The sequence below is a fragment of the Amphiprion ocellaris genome, chromosome 3 (assembly GCF_022539595.1).
Source record: "Amphiprion ocellaris isolate individual 3 ecotype Okinawa chromosome 3, ASM2253959v1, whole genome shotgun sequence".
Taxonomy (NCBI): Eukaryota; Metazoa; Chordata; class Actinopteri; family Pomacentridae; genus Amphiprion; species Amphiprion ocellaris.
The window spans coordinates 29,154,873-29,167,458 of NC_072768.1; the positions used below are offsets into that span (position 1 = coordinate 29,154,873).

The 12,586-nt window shown below is 36.4% G+C and overlaps 1 protein-coding gene across 3 annotated transcripts in view; it reads right to left on the reverse strand.

Moving 5' to 3' along the window:
• Positions 1-12,586, reverse strand: part of LOC111569377 (cytosolic carboxypeptidase 4) — a 179,964-nt gene that overhangs the window by 146,346 nt on the left and 21,032 nt on the right. For 2 of the 3 annotated variants that reach the window (XM_055009139.1, XM_023271441.3), the window contains exons 2-6: positions 12,285-12,358; positions 6,566-6,629; positions 5,680-5,826; positions 4,212-4,343; positions 3,372-3,465 (exon numbers count right to left, since the gene is read on the reverse strand). In XM_055009139.1, the coding sequence (XP_054865114.1) occupies positions 3,372-3,465; positions 4,212-4,343; positions 5,680-5,826; positions 6,566-6,629; positions 12,285-12,358 (511 nt within the window). Of the gene's footprint in view, positions 1-3,371; positions 3,466-4,211; positions 4,344-5,679; positions 5,827-6,565; positions 6,630-12,284; positions 12,359-12,586 lie in introns of those variants that run through there. The other variant, XM_055009140.1, reaches the window with a different exon arrangement.

The window sequence follows — 12,586 nt, forward strand, 5'->3', positions numbered from 1 at the left end:
TATCACATGTACATACATATCACATGATCACAAGTAGCTTTTCTCTAAAATGGATACTTAGGGACAGCGTAGAATAGAACAGAGAATAGAATAGCCACTTTATTGTCACATTAGGAATGAAATTTTGATGCAAAAGCATTAAAAAGAATATATATATATATATATATATATATATATATATATATATATATATATATATATATATATATATATATATATATATATATATACATATATATATATACATATATATATATTAGGGCTGGGGCTTTAACACATTAATTCAATTAATTAACTACTGAAGAAGTAACGCATTAAATAATTTAAAGCATTTTAATCGCACCTTTCTCAGTTTCCTAATTTGTGGCACACCAGTAACACTGATGAAAACTCCAGACCAGTAGGTGGCAGTAATGAACCTTAAGTCTGTCTGCAGCATACGGTCTATGGTCTGCAGTGAAGAAGATACACAGGATTGACCTCAGCACATAAGGAGGTTTGGTGAAGGAAGATGAAACTTATTGTGCTTGTTGGGAGGAAAGTTTTCTTTTAAAAATCTTCCTGATGTCAGCTTGGATAAAAATGTGGTTGTTTGCAAATTGTGCAACAAAGAGTTTTCTGATCACTGCAGCACTTCAAGCCAAGGGCATCACTTCAGTGTAAAACATGTTGCTGTTAGCCCAGAGCTTAGCTACAACAGTCCTGCTAATGGCTAACGGTGTAGCCACCCCATAACAGACCACTTTAGAAGACACTGAAAGTGCTTTAGTTTACAAAAAGTCATAAAATGCTGAATATAATCGCTATAATTGCATTTTGAGTTTGCAGTAATCTGTGAATGTAGTAGACAGATGAAAAATGCAGATTAAAAAAAATGAAGCAAACATTTTTGTGGTTTAAGATTTTACACTGCCAAAGAGGCAGAGCCTTGGAGAGTAATAACTTAAACCACAAAAATGTCTATCTTTTAATAACTTAATGATAAACTTTAAGTTCATGAAAAAAAAATTTTGTTAATAAATAAAAATGTATATTCCTATAAAAAAGAACCATCAAAATGATACCATTTATCAGACCCAGAAACTATGAAAACAGAATGAATCTATGGATTTTCAACTTTTTGAAGGTCATTGAACTACTTATGCTTTTGTTATGTGCCATAACATTCCATAGTGGGAAAACTGAACTAAATCTAGGGCTTAAATCATCAAAGTCACTTTATTTTCTTTATGTCCCATTTTAAAATTGTAATTTTATAAATTGTAAATTATATACACGTATATGTCTATTCATTGATTCAACTGAAAATAATTACCTGTTGTGTCAAATATTGCTGTTTGACAAAAATGCGATTAATTTCGATTATTAATTACAAAGCCTGTAATGAATTAGATTAATTTTTTAAATGCATCTCACCACTAATATATATATATATATATACACACACACACACACACACACATACACACCTGTGTACATACACATCTGCACACATTTATTGCACAGTGAAGGCGTAGCAGCAGTTTTCTTGCAGTGAAACAGTGAAATGTATCAGCAGTATTGCATGGAGTTATATCGCACAGAGGAAACACCGAATGTAGCAGTTGCTACAATTCACAGTGAACCATGGGTGCCCCTGCCCAGAAGAATTATTGTGAATTTAAGAGTCTCATGGCTTGGGGGATGAAACTGTTACAGAACCTGGCTGTTCTCGTTCTGATGCTGCAGAACCTCCTTCCAGAGGGGAGCAGGGAGAACAGGCCATGGTGGGGGTGTGTGGAGTCTTTGATGATGTTGCAGGTTCTGCTGAGACAGCGCTTGTGTGCAACATCCTGGATGGATGGAAGACAGGTCCCGATGATCTTCTCTTCCATCCTCACCACCCTCTGCAGCAACCTCCTATCTAAGGCCCTGGAGCTGCCAAACCAGAAGGAGATGCAGCTGGTCAGCATGCTCTCTATGGTGCCTCTGTAGAAGGTGGTTAGGACGGGAAGGTACAGCTGTGCTCTCTTCATCCACCACAGGAAGTTCAGATGTTGCTGAGCCTGTTTAACCAGAGATGATGTGTGTAATAACCAGTCCAGACAGTCCATAATATGCACCCCCAGAAATTTGGTGCTGCTGGCCACCTCCACAGCTTTATTGTCTATGATGAGAGGTGAATGACTGGGCTGCTTCCTCCTGAAATCGATGATCAACTCCTTGGTCTTCTTGACATTCAGGATCAGATTGTTCACTGAGCTCCAGTCCACCAGCCACTTCACCTTCTCTCTGAAGGACAGATCATCGTTGTCCCGAATGAGATCTACCACTGTTGTGTCATCTGCATACTTACTGATTTGATTTGAGGGGGATGCAGAGCAACAGTTGTGTGTCATCAGCGTGAACAGTAGTGGGCTCAGAACACATCCCTGTGGGGATCCGATTGAGGCAGAGATGGAGCTGGAGATGGTGTTTCTCACTCTCACTGACTGCGGTCTGTTAGTGAGGAAGTCTAGTAGCCAGTTATTAAACTGTATTGTATTGTAACTTGGAGATGATTCTATCTTTAGGAGAATGAACTACTGCAATGGACGGTTTACAGGTCTGTGTAAGACAGCAATCAGACAGTTTCAGTTGATCCAGAATGCTGCTGCCAGGGTTGTATAAAGGATAAAAAAAAAAAAAAAAAAACTCAGCTTATACAGTATATCCAGTTCTCAGATTCTCAGACATTGCTTACCAGGTTCTCACAAAATCTAATCTAAAATTCTATGATTTGTCTATAAATCACTGAGTGATTTAGATTCAAGATACTTATCAAATCCTATGACCCAATACTAACCTTGCTGACCTCTCAGGACAGCTGGATTATTGATTGTTACCAGAATCGAATGAAATATTGGGGAAAGTGCCTTTGGCTTCCATGCTGCTCAAATATTGAACGAACTGCAAGAAGAACCAAGACTTGAGATAATACAGACTTCTTTCAAATCCAAGCTAAATAAGTACCTGTTTGCCGTTGCTTTGAATAAATGTCCTTTTAAATCCAATTAATGTTTAATGTGTTTTATTGTCTCTGTTAATCATACATTGTGTTTTTGCTCACTTGCATTTATTGTATCTATTATTTATTTCTTGGTTTCTTTTGCCTGTGTATTTTGTACACCATTTGGGTATAAAAGGTGTTATGGAGATAAATTCACCTTGCCATGCTTTTAGTTCTAATGTGGCAGTGTATTATCATTAAGCAAAAGTCTTTCAGTGTTATTGTGATAGTTTGTGACCACTGACACTTTTCTCCAATCCAGTTCTCTCAGTGATGCAATGTATTACTGATCAAAGAGCTGTGAGTGATCAGTGGAAATCATAAAAATTCTCAATATACTTACTTGATGGTATGCAGATTCTTGGTGGTGTACTGAGGAATGAGGTGATAGATGACATCCAGCCCATAGTTTTCTCCTATTAGGTTTGCTGTAGAAACTGTAAGGAAAATACAACAGGCTTTAAGACGATTGCTGAGGTATTCGACAAATGAGTTAATACACTGCACTAGGTAAGTGTAGTGATAAGAAACTACAACCTTTATCCACATATAACTAAAGTATACAGACTACTCCACCTAAAGCTGCAGTTAAAAACTTTCTGGCTAAAAGGGACTTCAGCATTTAAGTATCATAAGAACATCCACATCAGGAAATGTTTCAAACACAAAGTTAATTGAAAGTGCTTTACATGGGAGAAGACTAGCAAATAATTATACTGAACAGTAACAACATTAAAACCACCTGACTAATATTGTTCCACTCATGCAACCAAAGTAGATCAGATTTGTCAAAACTTGGACTCCACACACTTTTGAAGGCGTCCTGTGGTATCAGGCACCAAGACGTTAGCAGGTGACCCTTTAGGTCCAGGAAGTTACAAGGTGGGCCCCAGTGGATCAGTTATATGTTTTCACCACACCCAGCAGATGTTTGATTGAAATTAAATTTAATGAATCTGGTGTTGTTGCAGAGTGGTATGTATATGCATACGACAGGAAGGGGATGATTGAGGCATGGTCTTTCTCCTGAACCTCGTCTAAATATTTCATCTCCATTTAGAAGTAGGTTATGGTTAGGTTTGGGGTGAGCCACTTAGTTGTGCTGGTTAATTAGTTGTGATGAAAATGAATGTCCATCAAGGCAATGCCCCTTGAAGTAATGGAAACAACTGTGAATGTGTACCTGATGAAGAGAAGACTTGGATTACCCAGAGGCAGGCTGCGACCCTCCTGGCATGTCTGATGTTGTGTTTGAGCAGATTAAGAGTCACCAGCACAGCTCCAGCCTCCTCTGCCTTCATACCAATACGACGGTCTGCAAACATAATACATTATACTGTACATGCAGATAGAGAATAGGGCCAAGGTGAACAGCATAGAACTCAAGGTGGAGAATGTGTTTTTGATATATTGATCACATATGGAATACAGTATCCTTTTTTTAAAAAAATGAATGAATTTCTCACAACAGTGATTATGGACTAGGGGTTGGTTTTGCCCTATAACACACGTAACAGACTGTTATAATCTTTACAAATACAGATGCATGTCCTCAAAACTACAGTAATCAAGAAAAAGGCATCTGTCTCTGACTGGTTAGTTCATATTAGTTACTTAGAGGTAATATATATATATATATATATATATATATATATATATATATATATATATATATATATATATACTGGTAAACATACATTCATTTGCCACTTTACTAGGTACTCCTATAAGATAGATAGATAGATAGATAGATAGATAGATAGATAGATAGATAGATAGATAGATAGATAGATAGATAGATAGATAGATAGATAGATAGATAGATAGATAGATAGATAGACACCACAAATAATTCTATTGCAAAGGTTATACATTTTCAGTTTTTGGTAATATTGTCAAAAGGTGATAACTACTTCTGCTTTATGTACTGAGGAGCAGAACATTCCAGAGCAACACAGAGAATCCAGAGTCAAAACCTGTGAATTTGGTAGGATTTTTTTTTTCTTTTTGTAGCTTTGACAAAGGCCCAGTTGGGGTAGCCACAATTCCTCAGTGCTTTCCTAATGTGGGAAAAATATTTTTGAAAGCATTTGAGGTGAGAAATAGGCAGTGTAGTTGCTGAATCTGTCCTTGTAATGTGATGCGTCAGACCTCCGCTCGCCGCACTGAATTCACATAGAGATGAAACTACTTTATGCAAATGAGCTCCAGGTTGACGTACTGCAACGTAGCTTGAAACACGCTGAAATGCAACCAGCATGCAATGCAGTGCATTTCACACAGACAATGAACGGGACGCGCAGAATTGACGGATCCTGTGGACACATACATTTAGTGTGCCAGCTAGCAACTGAAGTGACATCAGATTTTGCATAAATTTGTGGAGTCACATTGAGTGCATGCTGTCATTAAAGCAAAAGGACCAAATGCAAACATTTTTTTTGAAATCCACGATTCAGCACTTTCTTCAAATTGTTAAACTGTTATTGCCACTTGTAATCAATCTGTTTGCATTACATTTGAAACAAATATAAGATAGGAGTATCTGATGTTTGGTTAAAGATATATTGTATTTTTTCTGCTTGCTTTGTTTGTTTTAGTTCTTTTTTAATATATATCAAAGTTGTATTTGTCTTTTCTTCCATCCTCACCTCTGTGTCCAACTTTAGCCAGTAGGTGCAGCAGTGGCAGCAGGATGTTGTAGTTGGGACTGAAAGTTCGGGCATTGTTGACCAGTGCAGTCAGCAAGGCCTCGCTACCACCTTTACTTATCATGTAGTGGATACGACGATCTGTACCTGAAGAGAACGAAACAGAAGTAGAAGGCAGTGCTTGGCTGTGGTGTATGAGTAAACTCATTCACTAAGGGTCGGTAGCATGGCTAAGAAACCCTTCCTCCTAGTATCTGGCAAGCCTTGTTCATCACTGTTTGTGTCTGTTCTTTGAACTCCACCCTCCCTCTCGCTCTCTCTCTCATCCATTCACCCTCACCCATTCCTCTTCACATCCATACATCCCCTCTCCCCTCCTTTCCTTTTCTCTTCTTTCAAGACACCATAACTGACCAAGGCAAATTGATGGTACACCCATAATGGGTTCTTCCTCTCCTCAGCCAACAGCGTTTTCATCTCTACTGTCCATTATGTCCTTCCTTGTAAAATGCAATGACTGTTTTGATATTCAAACAACCAGTGTGAATCTAGACATATATTGTTTGATACAAATAATATGTTAATTTAAATTTACGCTGAAACATTTTTGGATAAAGGAGCCAAATTATTTAATCGATTTTAACTAATTATCAAAAATAACTAACCTTATTCAGCCTTGATTTGAGGGTGATTCCACCCTCATCAAGTGTTACATTCACTGTTATATTTATTGAACTACACACTGCTCTCCCAATATGTATGTCGTAATTTGACCATTGAGATGGTCCCCTCAGTTCTTTCTGTGCTGCCAACAGATAGTCCTTTGCATGATATTCTGATGTTCAATTAATTTAAGTGGTCAAATGCTTATCTTTTCTGAGCTTACCGGCTGACAGAAGTTCATCCAGGACATTGAGGGTGTTTAAGGTGCTCTCCACATCCCCTGAATTCTGTAACAACCCCAAAAAAGAAAAAAAAATGCAATAAATGCAATAAAATAAAACAATGGTTAACCTCAGTCAGTTGGTTGTTTTCTCTATAGCTATATAATTCACATAATATACTGAAATGTACTGTCTTCTTGCTACTATATGTAACAAACAGTAGTTTCTTTTATGTTTGTAGTTTTGGTACATATTCAAGAAAAATGGGATTAAACTTGCACCCACTGGCCCATCAGGCCTGCTGATAGTTTATTTCAACACTACACCCAGTGTGACAGATAAAATAAACAGCTGTTCAGCTATTCTCCACTTACAAATGTATGTGTAAAAATCTTTAGATATATCGCTTTACATGTACTCTCTGTCTCGTTTACTCTACATGCTGATGGACTGCCAATCTTCTCAGACCAGTTTCTTATCCCAAATGTCCAAAATGCTTTGGAGTTGACTGAAGGTCTGTTGGTGCAGCCAACAACAGTATCTGGCTGATTAAATTCTGCAGTTCCAACAGAAAACCTTTTGGGTTGGCCAAAGCTCTACCTCATTAAAATGTGTGTTCTATGAGGAGACCTGCTTGATATAAATAGCTTAATGTGGTGCATGCAGAAAGGCTGTTTAGGTGGCCAACGATCTGCCTGTTTAAATAGAGACAAACAGTGCAGACTTGTGTTGAGCTACTGTAATAAGAGACTGTTACTAAACACAGAGGTAACACCATCTCTGATTATGGGATACGTTCTGTCAAATGTACCTGTTAATCCAACTCAAGCATCTTATTACTTACTGCAACAAAGAATTAAATACAGAGCAGTTTTGTTTGGGTCAGCATGTCTGATTTGGCCTGATGGCATAGCTTGCTTTAAACAACATGTGAGTGAAAGAAACACTGAGGGTGTAGAGAGTATTTAGACTGAAATTTACCCTGTGCTATAACAACACAGTTGCATTATCTAGAAAAAACATTCCTTGTGTTTCCACAGCTTTTCTGTGCTGTGCTGCAGCAGTCTACTTTCAAGAATTTGATCCACTAACCTGTATAACCCAGGCTGCTGATGACTCACATTGCCTTCACAATGCATTTTTGCACAAAATGAGGATTGTGGATTTTATTCTCCATACCCTACAGTAAAACTGATTGAGGAATGAATCACTTCAGCAAACAATTTTGTTTCAATGTGAGCATGCATTATAAAAATGTAGACTTAAAATTTTAACAACTTCTTTAAGATCAGTCAGGATCTAGCGTCAAGATAGACTGTGTACTTTTCTTCACATCAAAGAAGTGAGCTGTCTTATACATCATTTCATGTTTTGTTTGACCTTGCATGTATGATAAATATTCTCTGTCTCTGTTGTATGTCTGAATGAAGCTGTGAGGAACATGTATGTAAAAGTATGTCTGGATGACAAAGTCCCATCACATTAACAGAATGATAAAGCCAAAAATATTTCAACTTCACATTTAATTGGCTCATGCAACCTAGCATGAGCCAATTAAACTTGTTTAAAATCCACTGAAGCTACGCTCTGGAGTAAGGATTGTTTGTAGTATAAGTATCATTGTTATGTAACAACAAGCTTGACAAAACATACTGTTTACAAGCACTATATTAACACAACAATGTACCCATGTGTCATTATCCCTGCTTCACCATGCTGGTAAGGCTGACCGACACTGTATGTGCACTTTAAGCCCTTCTCCATTTAGTTAGTGGAATGAACTCTGTGCTCTCAGTTAAAATCATCATTGGCTCTTGTCTAGTTTGCTCGTTGCTTGCATTGCATCATAGTACAATAGCATAAAGTCAAGTTTTTTAACTTTCCCCTGTGGTGCAGTTGGGTCTCTGTCTCTGATGGAGCAGGACTGCAACAAGAGCATAATGAACAGTAGCCTATCGCTTGACGAAGTATGTGTCAATGGCTTGTTATAAATATTGGCTGTGGTAATGTAGGGAGACAATTTAGCAAATAAACTGAAAACAAATGAAACACTGACAGTTAATGTCTTCAACAGTACTTTGATGGTCTTTGCCAGAAATGTCTGTTTTTTCTTATTTGGGCTCTGCAGCAACCAATAACATAATACTTTTGGACATTTTTAAATGAAACAAAGCCAATAATGTAATAACTTGCCAATATTGTAATAAAGTGTTTGACCCAATAAAGTAATAACATTTTGTCAATAATGTAATAAGTTATTATGTTATTGGCTGGTTATTACGTTAATGGTCTGGCATTTAAAAAAATCCTTTGAAAATGTAATAGCTGCAGCCACCCGAATGTAAGCAGGAAAGGATCCATCTAAATTTACATAATGTTCCCCCTATCCTTCAGTGAAATGTCCAAAAATCAAAAAAGGCAGACTTTCACAGTAATCTCCAGATGGTGATATTACAGAGGTGGCATCCAAACCAAGAGAACAACTGAACCTTTAAGATCTGGAATGCTCACTAAAGAGTTAGGTGGTCACCGTATGTGCCATCCTGTGTAAATATTCCTCCCATGTCTTCTACACATACTCCGAAAGGGGTGTCCTATCCACTCTATATGGATTAAATGTTAGATTGGCCACTATTTCTTTACGCAATGTTTCTGCAGAACAGAAAATTCCAATAGTGACCAGTTGATCAGAAATAACAGCAAACTGGCAGTTGCCATTGGCAGGGATCAGGTCAAAGTGAATGTTCAGGTTTGATGATTCAAACTTCTCCAATCTGTCCTCATGTGAGTGCAGTATTTACAGGTCCATTTGTTGAACTGATTTGGGCTGAGACAGTGAGGTGTTGCCTTTCTTCTAAGCTTGTCACACTGGTTACATCAGAACCACTTTTGTGTTAGAGTGGGGCTATTTTGCATTTGAAACTCAACCTTGTATTAGTGCAACTTAAGGTTTCTTGCCACAAGAACACCTGGTATCACAAATTGTTTTTGTACATTCAAAGTTTTTTCAATTTTCCGAACTGACTGATCTGCAGTTCTTAAAGTAATGATGGACTGTCGTTTCTCTTTACTTAGCTGATTGGTTCTTGCCATAATATGGCTTCGAACAATTGTCAAATAGGGCTGTCAACTGTGTACAAACCTGACTTCTGCACAACACAACTGATGGTCCTAACCCCATTAAGAAGGCAAGAAATTCTACAAATTAACCTTGACAAGGCACACCTGTGAAGTGAAAACCATTTCAGGTGGCTACCTCATGAAGCTCACGGAGAAAAGGCCAAGAGTGTGCAAAGTAGTAATCAAAGCAAAGGATGGCTATTTTGAAGAATCTAAAATATAAAACATTTTGATTTATTTCAAACTTTTTTGTTTACTACATAATTTCATATGTGTTCATTCATAGTTTTGATGCCTTCAGTGAAAATCTACAATGTAAATAGTCATGAAAATAAAGAAAAAACATAAAATTAGAAGGTGTGTCCAAACTTTTGACTGGTGGTATACGTCACTTTGGATAAAAGCATCTGCTAAATGAAATGTAGAACTGTGTCTATATCGCGATTCAAAATTTTAAATCGTTGCCCAGCACTATGTAAATATAGATAGATAGATAGATAGATAGATAGATAGATAGATAGATAGATAGATAGATAGACAGACACCATAAATAATACTATTGCAAAGGTTAAACATTTTCATATGTTTCATACATACATATATATATATATATATATATGTATGTATGTATGTATATATATATATATATATATATATATATATATATATATATATATATATATATATATATATATATATATATATAGGATAATATATAGGATATATCTTATATCCTATAAGATAGATAGATAGATAGATAGATAGATAGATAGATAGATAGATAGATAGATAGATAGATAGATAGATAGATATTAGTGCTGGGCAATGATTTAAAATTTTGAATTGTGATCCATCGCATGATGTTATTGATGTTCTGCGATGTTAATCATAATTAATCGCACTGTTACACATAAAATTAAATAATGAATTGAAAAGCAGTGTATTCCACACTTTTATTTTTAAAATATTGCTATATGAACAAAAATACAGTAACATTTGGTTTGCAAACACACACACACACACACACACACACACACACACACACACACACACATATGTATATATATATATATATATATATATACACATATATATATGCATTATATATGCATTATATATGCATATATATTTGCTGTCTTAGGTGGTTGTTACAGTGACAGTTACATGCTTATATAAATTATATAAATATAATATTGCAGGATACGTGGAGGTGCTTTAAACCATGTAGCATTTCTATCCATGAGCTATCTGTCTATACATAGAGCTATTAAAGTTTATCTATAAAGCTATACACTTTCTCTCACATACTGAAAGACAGCACTATCAGAGCCAATAAGCTCATACTAAGTAAACACATTGTACCCCAGCACTGGAACACATTTTCTTTCACTATGAGAATACCTGTTATATGTTTCTTCCTGCTAGAAGGGAGTTTTTACTTCTCACTGTTGCCAAGTGCTTGCTTAAAAAGAATGATCTAAATTTGATGGGTTTCTCTCTGACATCACCTTACAATGTGAAGTGCCTTAAAATTATTTATGGTGTTAGTTAATGCTATATTCAAGAAACTAAAATGACTGAATCATGATGAATTAAATTACTCTAAATTGACAAATGTCACTCTGCTTTCTCCTTACATTGCATTCACAGGTTCTAGGTTCTTTTACAGCCATTTAATATTGATAGGACATCAGAATTTATTATTACTTTTACGTCAGCCCACTGAGGATCCAGTTTTAACTACAAAATAAACAACAACTTTGAGATCTTGACAGACAGCGTATGCAATGTGGATTAAATTTGATGCACATTTCACACATGACAGAGTGATAACCCAAAGCAAGCGTTCATGTGTAATTCAGTGGGTATCAAAAAGATTTTTATTTCTTTTTGTTCAGTCTTTTATTTCTCATGTTTCTGTTTTGTTTTTGTTGTTTTTAGTTTTTTTCTGTGTCACATAACACATGCAGGTTTGTTGATAATACTGTTCAAGTTTGGCTCGCTGACATGTTTCTGAAGGGCACATTCTTATTTAAATATCCAAGGGGAACTCCATTGTCTCTTTCACAGTAACTACATGGCAATATGATTATTCCAAATGATGTTTGTCCAGCTTTTGAGCTTTACCTACTCATATAACAAGAGGATTTCAAAAATGCTAGAGGTCAGTGCTTGGTAAACATACTGTACTCTGAAATGTCAGCATGGAGCAACAGATCCCCAAATCTACTGGGGATGCATGACTAATTCTGGGGTCTGTGGTCTCATCACTTAATGCCTATGCTGGATCATATCACACACTCTCACATATTGCAAACTTTCTTCTATCTAACACAGCACAGACATTGGACAGTTTGCCATTTTTATTTGATTTATGCTTATTTTATTTATGTGTATGTATATTGACTCAATCTGTGCAAATACAACAGAGCTATTGAGTGAAAGTACTTAGTCTAAAATAGAAACAGCCTATGGTTAGTTTTGCAGCACTGGTTATATATTGAAACAGCAGGAACAACAGTAAACAAAACAGCAGTTCTTTAAAATGCAAATACACTACATATAAAAATACAAGCACATTCTTGCACTGTGAATCCCTACCTGCAGAGTTGAAAGGAGAACCTCTATGCCACCAGAGGAGCTTGGGGAGGCTATCATATTTGATTGACCTCGTTCTGTTCCGGGCAGTCAAACAGATGGAGAAAAAAAACAGGCAGGCAAAAAGGTGAACAAGCTGTTAAACAGGCAGACTGACAAAAAATAACATTAAAAAAATGAGAGAACAGGAGGACTTGGATGAAGGTAGATCTTGAATTGGGGTCGACAAAGTAGATCTGAAGTTTGTCCTGACCAACGTTAAAACAGCGCCTCACACACACACGTAAAGCATCTGTCTCTCGTTT